Source organism: Ceratotherium simum, chromosome 24, assembly GCF_057802395.1.
Source record: "Ceratotherium simum simum isolate JZ-2026a chromosome 24, ASM5780239v1, whole genome shotgun sequence".
Classification (NCBI taxonomy): Eukaryota; Metazoa; Chordata; class Mammalia; order Perissodactyla; family Rhinocerotidae; genus Ceratotherium; species Ceratotherium simum.
In genome coordinates this window covers 27,091,139-27,106,041 of record NC_141923.1, presented here as the reverse complement: position 1 = coordinate 27,106,041, position 14,903 = coordinate 27,091,139, and the positions used below count along the sequence as shown (strand labels likewise).

The 14,903-nt window shown below is 50.9% G+C and overlaps 1 protein-coding gene across 1 annotated transcript in view; it reads left to right on the top strand.

Moving 5' to 3' along the window:
• Positions 1-14,658, top strand: part of ESRRB (estrogen related receptor beta) — a 57,244-nt gene extending 42,586 nt beyond the window's left edge. The window contains exons 5-6 of the mRNA XM_014784444.2: positions 8,085-8,354; positions 14,202-14,658. Of these exons, the coding sequence (XP_014639930.1) occupies positions 8,085-8,354; positions 14,202-14,446 (515 nt within the window). The 3' untranslated portion in view covers positions 14,447-14,658. The remainder of the gene's footprint in view (positions 1-8,084; positions 8,355-14,201) is intronic.
• Positions 14,659-14,903: the final 245 nt, after the last annotated feature.

The following is a 14,903-nucleotide window of genomic DNA, read 5'->3' as shown; positions in this document are numbered from 1 at the left end:
CCAGCAGTGGATTAGGGTTCCCATTTCTCCACAGCCTCTCTAGCATTCGTTGCTTTTTGTCTTGGTGATGATAGCCATTCTTACGGGTGTCAGGTGATATCTTAGTGTGGTTTTGATTTGCATTTCCCTGATGAGTAGTGATGTTGAACATCTTTTCATGTTGGATTCTATAATTTTTAAGATCATTTCTAGCATGATGTGTAATGAACGTGTTTCAGGCGGTATGGACTTGTCTTCGTTGCATGTGGCCCGCAGCCCCTCTTTCAGCTTTTCTCCTTCTGGATACACGGTGGGAGCTGATTTTTAGTTTTATTTTTGTAGACACCGACACCCACATATTCTGCATGACACACACGATGGGGCGCTTTCTAAAGTGTGTGCAGTTTATTCCTTGAAGGTCTAACAGCTTGGCTCGTAGTGTGGTGGAGACATCCTGTTCTCCTCTGGCAGTGGTCCACCATGGACTTGGATTCTTGCTAGCTCAGTGACATGGGGCGGTTTATCTTCCTGTCTGTAGATCCTTTCTGTGTTTGTCACCGGCTCTGAAAGATGTACACGGTGTGCGTGGTTATGTAGCACAGGTGTCCTGGACTTTAGATGCCAAGGCCCACAGTTGATTGGGATAAGTCAGAAGGCCCTTACATAAGACGTTGTGTGCACACCTTACAGAAGGAACCTTCCCGGGGACAAGGGCTGGGAGCTGGTGCTGGTATCCCTTAGCTGGCAGGACAGCTGGAATTCCTTCCACAGGGCCTCCCTGGTGGCCCTGGCATTCTGCCTCAGGGGTGGGCTCACCGGGATCTGGGCTGGAGCGCCCTTACTAAGGAGCTCAGCCTCTCGGGATTACACACTCAGTAGTTTTTGAATCTGCCCTGTGCTGGTTCAGCACAGATGTGGGGTCAGGCCACTGCTTAAGACACCTCAGCCTGGATTGCTCCACTAACCCAGGGCCAAATCGGGCACAGCTCACCTTGTCCCTCACACCCTGCCCCCGCTCCCATCACACGCTTCTCTTCCTGGTGGATAGACTGCATCCTAGCAGTGGCTCAGGAGTGGCTCCTGGCGGTCCCCTGGGTCACTGCTTCCTTCTCCTACCACCCCATCCCCTTGATACCTTCAAGGGGGTATGGAACCAGAAGGCACTGTCTCCCCTGCACCCATTTCTCTCCATGCCTTCCCACCTCCCAGCTCCATCTGCTGTCTGTGCCCAACCAAGAGGGCAGTGGGCAGAGCTGATGGTTGTTAAGGGCACAGACTTTGGATTCAGACAGATCTAGGCTCTGTCTTGACTGGCCTTGTGCAAGATGTTTCATTTTTCTGAGCTTCAGTGTCCTCGCCTGTGAAATGGGAATCATAGGGCCCCCTCCCCCGGATGCCAGAGGATATGACTCGCTTAGCCCAGCCCCCACACAAAGTGTGTGTTTGATAAATGGTGGAGACTGTGACCATGGTTGTCGTTGTTCCTAATAGTATTAAAAGCCTCCCTTCACATCATCATTTTTCCTTGTCCAAAGCTGAATTCTTTTTGATTAAAAAATAAAATAAACATAGGGGCTCATTTGTCTGTCTCAAACGCTAATTTGCCTATTTTGCATAAATCTGCATGCTGAATTATTTGGGGCTGACCTTCTAGTGTTTAAGGTAAAATTAATTAATAAAGTCTCCTGCCACTGCATGTAAACCTCCTATTAAGGGTGATGACACATCAAGTGTCTGATATATTTAAACTAATCGACTTAATCCCATCTCAGATTAGATGGAAAACGCCTCTGAAGACCTGCTCACTAGCCCTTAGAGAAAGAGAGAGAGGTTGAAAAGGGAGCATGCAAGCCAGGGCCCCACCCTGGGACTTGTGTCAGCTCCTGTGCTGGTTCCTGGACAGACAGAGGACCGGCTCCTTAACAGCGCTCAAGTTAGAGCTCTGGAGAGGAGCCTAAGCTGCTGTCCTTATGCACAGGAAACCGCATCTCATGCCTCAGCATCCTCCTCCAGCCTCTAGTCCAGAACCTGGCACACAGACGGTGCTTCATACTTGCCTGTGCATGCATTTATTGAGCATTCACTGTATGTAAGGTCTCTTGCTAGGAGTTGTGGCTGATACAAAGAATTAGATTAATTTCTGCCCCAAGGATCTCATTTGGGAATAAGATGAATAATTAAAAAAAAAAAAAACTTTTTTCTGGAAAATTTCAAACCAAGGTAGACCAAATAGTATGATGAACCTCCGTGTATCCATTACCCTGCTTCAGCAGCTACCACCCACGGCCAGTCTGGTTTCATATCTACCCACCAACTTCCCACCTCCCGTTGTTCATATGTGATAAGGCAGATACCTAGGATGCAGCGAGAAGAGCCACAGGGCGCAGTTCAGAGGCAGGAGGGATGCCGTGGCTGCGAGGGGAGAGAGCAGAACCAGAGTTAGGCCTTCGGGACTGATGGGCAGTGCCATGGAGGAAAAGTCCAGAAGGGCGTTAGATGCTGTGAACACAAGTTTTCATGCTGCGACACGTGACGTATTCGTGCGGTCCCTGAGCGACCATATTGGCCAGAAGGAAGGATCATTGGAGCACAAACTCATTCCCAGCAACCTCTGCCTTTTACCTGTATTTTGAACACACGCTTTCACAGGGTGAGTTCCATGGGGGAACTTGGGGCCGACTGTGGTTTCCTCAGAATAGCAGCCACTCCTTTGTTTGAGTCGCCTGAAGTTGCCCTACCCCAAATGCAGGTTTTTACCTTGAGTTGATTTTCCAAGGATTGGCTTGCCCAGAGGACGCGCCCATGTCTTGAGCGTGCCTACCTCTTGTTCCCAGTGAGCAAGAGATTAAAACAAGAGGCAGTGGGGGTCACTTGATGGATTGCAGCCTCCAGATGTTATTAGCCCGTTATCCTCCCACTCGGGCAGCCTGCAGTCTGCCCCAGCCAGGAGAGCCTCCTCCGGCCAGCCCATGGGAGTCATCGCCGGCCCTGCCCAGCCCAGGCTGACATGAGCCCGGCCTCTGCAGGGGACCCCCCAGACGCCTCTTCAAGGAGGGTCCCTCAGCAGCCCTGCTCCCAGGTAGCCACCGTCTGGCTCACGCTGGGGAGAGAAGAACACCAGCGGCCGATGAAATATGGGCTGCCGAGTGACAGCAGCTGTGTCTGGAGTGGCCTCAGATCCTATAATTACATCTCCCTTTATTACCTCTGCTAATGGCCCTCCAGGTCGACAGAAACGATAATAAATTAACAGATTATGAACTCCACTTGCCACAAATTATGTGCTCTTTTTTTTTTTTTTTTTAAATTCTAGGAGCTCGTGCTGTCAAATCACTGGGGGATGGGGGCTTGGGAAGAGCCTGAATGTTATTAGATCAGTTGGTGCAGATAAAGCAACTTTCCAGGGCAGCAGAGCTCAAGGTGGGAGACCTGCGGAGAGAGGGGCCCGAGCAGCCAGCTTGGGCAAGGCCGAACCTCAAGGGGGCAGTGCACTCCAGGGGCACGGGCCACACTCAGCCTCTCCCGCACCAGCCCCCTCTGTCCCAGAATCACCAATTACTGGGCTGGAGGAGGAGACCCGGCCGGGCACAGAAAAGCGGAAGGGAAGGATGTTTTGCTGAAGGGCAGGGAGGAGTACGTGAGCCCCTTTGTTTGGGTTTAAATAGAAGAAAGAATAAATGCTTCTAGTAAAGATGTCAGATGTGACAGAGGGGTGGAAATGATGTGTTCCAAATCCCTCATCTTTCTTAGGCGTCCTTCTGGGAATGTCCTGTACATGTACAACCACTGTGTGTGTGTGTGTGTGTGTGTGTGTGTCTTTTCTCCCTCCCACCATGGGATCATACTATAACACTGCTGGACACCCTGCCTTTTTATATAATCATATAAAATAGTAGCACTCACCATGTGCTAAGCAGTGTTTTAAGTGTTCCACACGTTAGCTCATTTAATCCAAACAAACCCCGTGAGGAAAGTACTATTATTATTCCCATTTTACACATGAGGAAACTGAGGCACAGAGAGGTAGACTTGCCCAGGGTCGTGCACAGCCAGTGGTCAGCAGAGCTAGGATGCTAACAGATCTTCTGGCTCTGGTGTCTGCCCTTAATGGTTAGTTCCTCCTTAAGCTCTTGGGTGTCTTTCCACATCTGCTTAAACAATTCTCCCATGTTCTTTCTAGCGGCTTCTAATGTGCCGTTCATTTAAATAATAATTACATTTATTATATTTGTATAATAATTACATGTACTAGATTAGTTACATTTAGGCTGTTTCCTGCTTTGGTTCATTACAAACTGATCTAACAAACACCCTTTTCACATTTATTTTTGTGTATTTATGCATACTTTTCTTTCTAGGAGAAATTCCTAGTGGTGGAATTGCTAGGTTGAAGGGAACATGCCTATTATTTTATGTGTGAATTAATTTATTTTTGGACATTTTAAATATGGACAGGTTCAAAAGCCAAAACAAGACAAAAATGTATACGCAGACGTGTCACCTCCTGTCCCCTCCCCCTCCTTCCTCCTAGAGGTAGCAGTTTTCATTTCTCATTTTTCCTTCTAGTGTTTCTATTTTCAAACGTTAGAAAATATTTGCACTTTTTCAAATATTAGAAAATATCAAATATTTCCCCCCTTCCTTACACAAAACAAAGCAGCTTCTGTACACTATCCAGCGCTCTGCAGTGCATGTTTGGATTTTCTTTTGTTTTTCCCCAAAGCCCCAGTAGATAGTTATATGTCATAGCTGCACATCCTTCTAGTTGCTGTATGTGGGACGTGGCCTCAGCGTGGCTGGAGAAGCGGTGCGTCGGTGCGTGCCCGGGATCCAAACCCGGGCCGCCAGTAGCAGAGTGCTTGCACTTAACTGCTAAGCCACAGGGCCGGCCCTTATGTTTGGATTTTCAAAGCTATTTCCAGCTCCTTTTGAAGATGCTCAAAGAAGAAGAGAGAAGTCAGGGGCTGAGTCCACCAGCCTAGCAGAGAGGTTTGGACACAGGCCTTAGAGGTACATCTTCCAGTGGTGGCACAAAACTCTCCAAGTCGCTGTCTCCCTCCCTCCTGCCACCTGCCCTTCTCCCTAGAAGGCAGGCCTGGCTCTGACCATACACACAGGCAAAGGCTGCTAGATCTGACTCGTGTCTAAAGGACTACGAGGGTTAACCAAGTTCTTTTGGCACGTTTTCTTGTCACCTAGGAGTCGAGGCCCAGTGGCATTTGTCATTCTCTGCTCTGTGCCAGGAATGTTGGTTGGGCATCTTCTTTGCACCAGGCCCGGTGCTCAGCAGTGGAGGTGGGAAGATGACGGTGGCCGTGCTCCCGGGGAGCTCGACACAGCACGGCGCCGTGGCAGTGCCTGCAGATGCACGGCCACGTGTGCTGTCAGGTGCCGTCGCCGCCCCCTCCAAGCTCAGCCCCCAAGTCTCCTCTTCTGCAGGTCCTTGCGGCCTCTCTCATTGGGACCAAATAGCCCCGTTGCGTGCTCTCAGAGCCCTCTGTCTTGCTGTAGCTCTTAACAGTCATGACTTCATGGTGACATGTGGTACTTGGGGTGCATCTTTTCCTCTGGACTGCAAGCTCTTGAAGGCAGGGGCCGGTTCTGGTGTGAGCTCGCCGTTCCGTCCCCAGTGCCTGCACAGGGCCTGGCACTTAGTAGGTGCTCAATAAATATGTGTGGAATGAGTGAAGGGGCAGAAGCACGCTGCTCTCATTTTTCTAGTGGTCGTACCTGCGTGATTAGCCTCGCAGGGTCTTTACTCCTTCGTTTCCAGAAGCCTAGCTCTTACCTTACCCTCCCTCTCTGCCACCTTCCAATTCAATTGTCTATTAATTTCGCCCCGTCCACCTCCTACATCTTCCCTCCTCGTCTGTCTGCTTTCAGACCTCCCCATGCAGTCCTCCACTTCTCCACATACACCACCCTCATGTGCCGGCTGATTGGTATCTGTTAATTAATGTCGCCCAGGGCCTCTCCTGCTCAGAGACCCGATAAGGGAAATTGGATGTCCATTTCTATCTATCTTTTATTACCTCCCAGCTCTCCCCGCCACACAGGCAGCCACACACCCTCTCCCACACCGGGATCCGGACAGCAACCCACATGCACCTGACCCCTCTGTGCCACAGCCTCTCCCCTGAGAAGGCACGTCCATGCAGGCTTGCCCCTTGTCAGTCAGTGTAATCACTCCAGCTCTTTGTCGGTCACCCACGGAGGCCAGCGGCCAGGTGGTGATCCAAGGCCTGGGTTATACAGATCGGGCCGGCAAACTGCGATGCTCAGACTAAGAGGGTGCTCACGGGGAAAGGGCAGCCTGCCGAGTGAAGGGGCCGTCAGCCCCGGCAGTGCCCCCTCAAGTTGAACACTCCTGTGCTGGTTGGAAAATGGGAGGGACAGTGGATTTTAGAGACAAAGAACAGGAGATGAGGGTGAGATAGACTCCAGGGAAACCCAGAGCGAAGGGCCAGTCCAGAACCTCGCGACCACCCCAGGCCTCCAGTCCCTGGCGAGAAGAGTCATGCCAATAGCATGCTAATAACAACAACAACAACAGTAATAGTAACAACAACTACAACCGTCACCACCCCCCAGCTCAGGTTTGCTGAGCGCCGACTGTGTACGGGAGTGGTGCTAAGTGCTTTCCACGCACCATCTCTTCATCCTTACAGCACCCGCATCACGACGCTGCCTCTGCGTGGGGTTAGGTTCTAGGTCAGCTAATGAAGTATAGGGTCCTACGTAAGCAGAATTAGCCCTGGATCCCTTAATTTCAGTTGCCTGTGACACGTGGTGCTGATGGCTTTGTGGATGCTTTTCCTTCTTTCAGTGAATCTGACATGGTCAGTGTTGGAACCAGTCACTGAGTTTCTGGTTGAAGTTACCGTCTTGTTCTTAGTGACCAAGATAATTGAAAAGCAACATTCTTCCTCCCTCCTTGCCTCCCTCTCCCTCACTGCTTCCCTCCCTACTCTCTCCCTTTCTTTCTCCTTCGTTCCTTCTTTTTTTTCCTCTCTCTCTGAAATCAAGATGTTAATTGACTTTGCCTAAGTTAAGTGCATATATAATGCGATTCCAATCTATTATTCTCATTTTGCAGATGGAGACTTGCATCTCATCGTTAGTAATAGTAGTAAGAGCTCCACAAATGTGTTGTATGTTCTGTAATCATTGTCTCATTTAGACTTCATGGCGACTCTCGGAGGCAGGCACTATTGTTGTACCCATTTCAGAGATGAGGAAGCTGAGGTTTGGAGAGATTGCACAGCTTTCACAAGATCAGACTACAGCTAGTAAATGGGAGTCAGGATTCAAGCCCAAGCAGTCTCCAGAGCACATTGGACAAGACAGTGTCACAATTCTGGAGCTGTCCCCACCCCCGATCTTATTCCACTGTGGAGTCAGCCTCCTTGCTAGCAGAGAGGGGAAACTCCCATGATTCCAAGCTCACTGGATACAGGACTGTTGGGTCATCGTTAGAGTGATGGCCAGGCAGCAGGGATCTGACCCCTGAGAGGACGGGCGGCCCTGTGAGAAAGTGCCCCTTGACCCTGGGGGCTCCCAAGCTCTTAGCAGCCCCGGGCTGTGCTCACTGGGGCCTTCTGAGGCTGGGAACAGCTGAGTCCTCGTTCCTGGTTGGGCCCCTGGGTCTCTGGGATGCAGCTGAGCCTCTGGATCAGGTGTCACTTTAAAACACCAAAACCTCCCCTGGTGTGAGCAGAGAGGGGCCCCTGGAAACTCCCCAGATTGGAGGGGACCCTGTGCTGCCACCTACTGATTCTGCGATGAATTCAATAACTCCTTGAATTACAAATGCATTTAATTAATCAAAAGCCTCTCCAGACATTTGAGAAATACCATAGAACTAATGATGATAATGATAATAACAACTGTCAACATTGACTGAGCTCTTGTTATGTAAGTCTTTTCCACGAATTCCATGTCTGACTCATTCACCAAGGGGAGGACAGTGAGTCCAGCAGGTACAGAAAGAGGGGCAGGATCCAGAGGTGCCTGGGACCCCCTCCACCGCCCCCCACTACCCCCCCAGGGAAGCCCCTGGCCCAACGACCTGACCCCTGCTGCCCCCCTGCCCCCTCTTCCCGCAGGCTTCTCAAACCTCTCCTTGGGGGACCAGATGAGCCTGCTGCAGAGTGCCTGGATGGAGATCCTCATCCTGGGCATCGTGTACCGTTCGCTGCCCTATGATGACAAGCTGGTATATGCCGAGGACTACATCATGGACGAGGAGCACTCCCGCCTTGCGGGCCTGCTGGAGCTCTACCGGGCCATCCTGCAGCTGGTGCGCAGGTACAAAAAGCTCAAGGTGGAGAAGGAGGAGTTCGTGACGCTCAAGGCCCTGGCCCTGGCCAACTCAGGTAAGGGTGGATGTGGGGCCTGCTGTGGGGAGCTTCGAAAGGTCTTTGTGGGCCTGGGGAGCACAGCTCTGGGGCCCGTGAGCGGAGCCACTGCAAGGGGCAGGATGATGTGAAGATGCTGAATATGCTTGTTACCAAGATTGTGCAAAGAGTGGCCTGGAGTTAAAAATACGGCGATGCAGGCCAGCGGTGGTCAGGTATTTCCTAAACCCTTGATTTGCAGGGCACTGTGCTGAGCCCTGAGATCCAGACCAGCACACTGGCTAGGGACGCAGATTCTAGAGCCAGGTTGTTAAGAGTCAAATCCTGCTTCTACCACTTGGGCAAGTTGCTTCACTCTGGGCCTCAGTTTCTTCATCAGCAAAATGGGAACAATACAGTCTCTATCCCACAAGACTGGAAGGGATGTGTTTATATGTGATTATATTAGCTTACAACATGCCTGGCATGTATCAAGTGCACGACTTGTTAAATGAATTAGCTATGAACTTAGTTAATCCTTACAAACAATCCTGTGAGCAAAGTTCTTACTATTTTAACCCCATTTTACAGATGTGGAAACTGAGGCTTCGAAAGGTGAAGCAGATTGCCTGGGGTCACACAGAGCTAGGACTCAAACCAACGGCCTCTAATTCTAGAATCAACTCTAGCTTATACTGACTTCTTGAATCTCCCAATCACATTGCTCAGGCACAAGAGAGAAAACCTTCCCAACTGAGTTATTTAGTCTGGCGTTAAAAAGGAGGCCTCGCTCTGTTTCTTCAGTCCCGCCAACTTCTGGCCAGGTTATCTGGGGAGAGGGGCTGGCACTGGTAATGCGGGTGAGTGAGCTTGAATGTACTCTGTGCCCACGCTTAGAGAGAGTCCACCCTGTGCAGGGTCCATGCTGGTGCCGGGGTGGAGGGTGGGGAATGCGGAAGGAGGAGGAAGGTGGGGTCCCTCTCCTTAGGAGAGAGTCAGCCCGCACACACGTAATTCTGCTGCGGGGCGGCCTGTGTAGAGTTCCCTGCTCAAGTCTAGGTCAGATGGATCCAAGGTCAAGTTTTAGCTCTGGCACTGGTAGCAGAGTGACCTTGGGCAAGTTGGCAGCCTTCCTTCGCTCTGTCCTTGTGTGTAAAGTGGGGACATCCAGGTACCTCCTCCCAGCACTTTTGTATTAAATGATCAGTTGAAGATAGAGGACTTAGCCCAGTGCCTGGCTTAGAGAAAATGTTCAATAAATATTAATTGTTATCATTATTATTAACATTAGAGGAAACAAAGTGTTGTTAGCATACGGAAGGGAGAGAGCTGCTTCCCAGATGGTGATGGTACAAACAGGGTAACCAGCCGGTTTGCTTGATACTGTCACGCTTTTACTGAAAGTCCCATGTCCCAGGAAACCTCAGTCCCTGGCAAACCAAGACAGTATGTCCCCCTAACCAGTGGCCTCATTGAGAATGCAGGGGGTGCTGTTGATGTGCCGCTCAGACCCCTTTATTGGGTTAGTGCACCCGTGCCCCAGCTGCTGAGTTTTGCTGCTAGCAGCTCACAGCTGCTCCCCCACCAGAGACCTACCCTCACCTGCCTTGGCTGGAGGGTTATATACCTTGACATCTTGAGCCAATGGCAGATTCACACAGGGGAACAAAAGGCTGGACTCCTGGCGAGGTGGGATCTGAGCTGTGCACCGAGGCTGCATCCTTCCCTTGCTTGCTCCCACCCTCGCTCTATCCTGCCTCCCTCTCTTCCTGTCTCCTGAAAGTATGCCCTCCATAAATCCCAGGTACCTGAACCCCTGCCTCAGGCTCTGCTCCCCGGAGAACCTAGCCTAATATAGACAGTCCCTGAGTTACCACAGTTCAACTTACGATTTTCTGGCTTTATGATGGTGTGAAAGTGATATGCATTCAGTAGAAACCATACCTTGAATTTTGAATTGTGCTCTTGTCCTGGGCCGGCAACATGTGGTACAATACTGTCTCGTGATGCTGGGCGGTGGCAGCGAGCCGCAGCTCCCCGTCAGCCACGCGATCACGAGGGTAAATGGCTGATACACTTACAACCGTTCTGTTGTTCACTTTCAGTACAGTATTCAATAAATTACATGAGATCATTGACACTTTATTATAAAATAGGCTCTGCGTAAGACGATTTTGCCCAACTTTGGTTAATGGAGGTGTTCTGAGCACGTTTAAGGTAGGCTCAGCTAAGCTATGATGTTCAGTAGGTTAGGTATATTAAATGTATTTTCAACTTATGATATTTTCAACTTAAATGGGTTTATCAGGACGTAACCCCATCGTAAGTTGAAGATCTATTCAGAGAAGGAAGCATTTTTTTTTAGTTCAAATCTCTTTTATTAATAAACTATGCAAAATAATAATTAAAATTTTACATGCTTCTATAGAGACCATTTACACCTTAAGATTCCAAAATTGTAATGTATTCTTTGTTTGAGAATGCTAACGCTGTTGTGTTTTCTTAAGGTACAGTTTAGATTGACAGAATAATCGAGCAGATAGTACACAGCGTTCCACATACCATCCCACCCCCGCCCCCACCCCCTGTACACAGTTTCCCTATTATTAACATCTTGCATTAGTGTGGTAATTTGTTACAGTTAATGAGCCAATATTGATACATTATTATTAACAGAAGTCCATAGTTGCCATCAGGCTGTACTCTGTGTTGTACGGTCCTATAGGTTTGGATAAATGCGTAATGACAGATCTCCATCAGTGCATATAACACAGTAATTTCGCCAGCCTCACGATGCCCTGTGCTCACCTGTTCACAGGGAAGCATCTTAACCAGCCACTGCAGGGGGGCTGGGGGTTTGGGTGGGCAGAGGAGGAGATGGACACGGGGAAAGCGGACACAGGAGAGCACAGTGAGAGGCAGCAAGGCGCTGGAGGGCACGTCCTCGATTTCGGACTCTCTTGACCACTTCAAACCAGACCTAGAGGTCGAGCCGGCCCCTGGCGGGAGAGGAGAGTGAAGAGCTGGCCTTGCAGCTCAACGCCAGGCTGCAGGGGCTCTCAGATGGCTCGTCAGCTCAGCTGGCTGCTCGCGCCTTGATCTCAACACATACAGACATGCACACATATACACACACGTGCATACACACATACACACGTGTATACACATACGCACACACTACCTGAGGACCGGCGGTGTATGGTAACATGAGCCCATCAGGAGCTTCAGCTAGCATCCAGCTTTGCCTGAGTTACACACTTTGTCATGTGAGACGAAGTTCCAGGAAATGGGCTTCTCACTCCAGTGGCATTTACCGGGCCATCCTGCAGCTTATGTGCAGGTCCAGGAAGCTCAAGGTGGAGAAGGAGTTTGTGACACTCAAGGCCCTGCTGCATAGTGGAGCAATCAGCTCTGAGCAGGACACGGGGAAAGAACAGGCCTGTTTGGGCATTAGACTAGAAAAGCAGTTTGGGGTCAGACCAGAGGCTCCAGGGCTGTGAAAGGATTGGGTTGTAATAGGGTCAATATAGAGAACCATGAAGGTTGTAAAGTAGTAGCCCGTCCTCCACAGCAAGGTGGGAAAGTCACCCAGACGGACAGTTGGCTGGAGGAGAGACAGGGGCCAGGAGGTCATTGGAGTGGTCCTGGTGGCAGCTGCAAGGGCCACCGTGGGTGCCACTGCTGAGGTTGAGTGGACGGGACAAGACCACTCAGAGGTGGCTCAGGGCGCTGACACTAGGCAGAAGAGTGAAACACATCAGAGATAGGCTGTGGCCCCAAACCACGGCCCCTCAGGAGTCTGCTGGCTGTCTTTCACCCTGCGTCCTGGCCATCTCCAAGACTCCCTGACAGCAGAAAAAATTCATAGCCATTGATTTTGTAATTAACAGTTTATCAATGCCATCGATACAGACGTGCTGATGGATTGCAAAGAAATTAATCTTGCGATGTTATTTTATTTCATTTTTGGTCGAAGGCAGCTGCCAATTTTGGCCTCCTTGGGGAGTGGGGGTAGGAGAGAGGCAGCTGGCAGGAGGCAGGGAGTCTGCAGGGCCAAGTCCCAGCCTTACAGGGACCAGCGCATCTTGGGTGCCCGCTCTGTAAACAGCTGAGATGTAGGAATGGAGTCATGCTTCATCTCCAACTGGCAAAGGAGTCCTCCCTGCCTTGGTAACAAGGAGCAGAAAAACGTGGAAGAGTCTTGAGTACGGGGCCAATAACACCCCAGCCCTCCAAGGACACTCGCCCGCAGGCTGAGTCCTCACAATAATGATAATAATAGCATTTATTAAGTGTTTACTAAGTGCCTGGTAATGTGCTATTTCATTTAACCCTCACCACCCCCCTATGAGGTATGCGCTCTTATTTGCTTCATTTTACAGATGGGGAAGTAATCTCAGAGAGCCTAAGTAACTTGGCCAAAGTCACACAGCATCTGAGACTCCAGAGTCTTATCTACCTCATCCTACTGCTGTCCTCCCAAGAGAAAGAGGCAGGACCCTTGGAGGCATGGCCTGAATTGAGTGGACGGGAGGGAGACACTGGGTCAGCCAGTTGGTACAGCTGCCCTTGGCAGTCTGGTATCTAAACCAACCCAGCATGCAAAGGAATTGCCCTGCTCTTTGGAGGAATTTAGAAAGCTCGCCCAGGCTTCCTTGGCGACCCACCCAGCACTTTGAGCTCACTTGACTCACACGTGCCCTTACCCTCCCCCCCTTGCTGGGCTTGGGGCGCTACACTTCAGGGTGGTGGCTGAGGATCTTTCAGGAACGTCAGAAGAAGGTTGGGTATTTACCCCGCGGCCAGGAAGTGCGTTCCAGGAATATCCCTTTGCTTCAGCTCAGACCCAGCCGTAACCCAGCTGTCAGTGGGGGCCTCCCTGCCATGCTGGGATTTAGATAAATTTTGTTTGAATCCCCAATTCATGGCCTGAGTCCAAAGCCCTCCCAGGATTTTAGAGAACTCCCGACAGCATCCTCCATCACTGTGCCTATGCATCCAGCCATGCTATCTCAGCTCCCCTACATCCCCCACCACAGGGCACCCAGACACAGAGCTCAGCCCCTTTATCTGTGTCTCTGTTCTGTAACCGGCATTTTGTAAGGTTAGAAATTGTGCTGAAGACTTGAGCTGGTGCCTGGCAGCAGCGGCAGCAACACTAGTAGTGATGATGATGATGATGGTGGTGGTGGTGGGGATGGTGGTGATGGTGATGATGATGATGATGATGATGGTGATGGTGGTGGTGATGATCATGGTGATGGTTATGATGGTAACAATGATGGTGACAGTGATGATGATGGTGATGATGGTGATGATGATGATGGTGGTGGTGGTGATGATGGTGATGGTGGTGATACCACTAGCTGGGCACTTACTTTGTAATAAGTAGTTTTAAGCACTTGACTTGTATTAACTCCTTTAACCTCTTGAGGTAAGATATGGCTATTATCTCATTTCACAAATGGAGAAAATGAGGCACAGAGAAATTAAATAACTTGCTTAAAGTCACACAGCTAGCAAGTGAGGGACGCAGGATTCCAGCTCCACCAGTGTGGCTCGAGTCCACCTGGCACCTTCAGGGCAATGACAGGTCTGCTCATGTTCAAGCCCCTCAGGCTCTCCGCTGCCACCTGTTGGTGGTTTCTCAACAAGTGTCCTCCATAGATAGAGATAGCTCCCTGGGTCTGAGCCCCAGCTCTGTCATTGGTCTCTGTGACCTCAGACTGACAGCTTAACAGCTTAACCTCTCTGAGCCTCGGTTTCCCTCTCTATAAAGTGAGGATTTGTGAGGCTCCAAAGCAGAGTCCCAAGGGACCGGGGTGCCCACCCCCCAGGGCAGCACTCTCCGACCACGCCCACTGATGCTCACCCTTGTCCCCACAGATTCCATGTACATCGAGGATCTGGAGGCAGTCCAGAAGCTGCAGGACCTGCTGCACGAGGCGCTGCAGGACTACGAGCTGAGCCAGCGCCACGAGGAGCCACGGAGGACGGGCAAGCTGCTGCTGACGCTGCCCCTGCTGCGGCAGACGGCCGCCAAGGCCGTGCAGCACTTCTACAGCGTCAAACTGCAGGGCAAGGTGCCCATGCACAAACTCTTCCTGGAGATGCTGGAGGCCAAGGTCTGATGGCCCGCACGTGGACCGACTCCCGCCCGCGGACAGACACACAAATGGACAGAGCGACGCGGAGATCTCCACAGCCACCAGCCTCGCCCTGCGAGCCCTGTATCATGGCCATGAGCAGTCCCAGAGAAAGGGGTTTCTCGCCTCCCATCTGTGTGCAGAGTCCTGGGTGCCATGGGGCGGGGGAACGGGGATGGGAGGGCAGGGCATGGGCTCATCTGTAACTGGCTTTTTCTTTGGTATGTTTTTCCTTCTCCATGGGCAGTGCTGAGGCCTGGCCAGAGCTGACTCCCCAAGACTGGAGACCACTGAGGAAGCACCCCTCTCCCCACCAAACCACCAGGAGGCAGTGTGTACATTTCCTAACCCCACCCCCACCCTGTCCTCCCCACCAATGGCCTGGGTGGGCAATGCTCAGCGCCCAGGACTCCTGCACACTCAGGTTGGGTACCACCTGGAG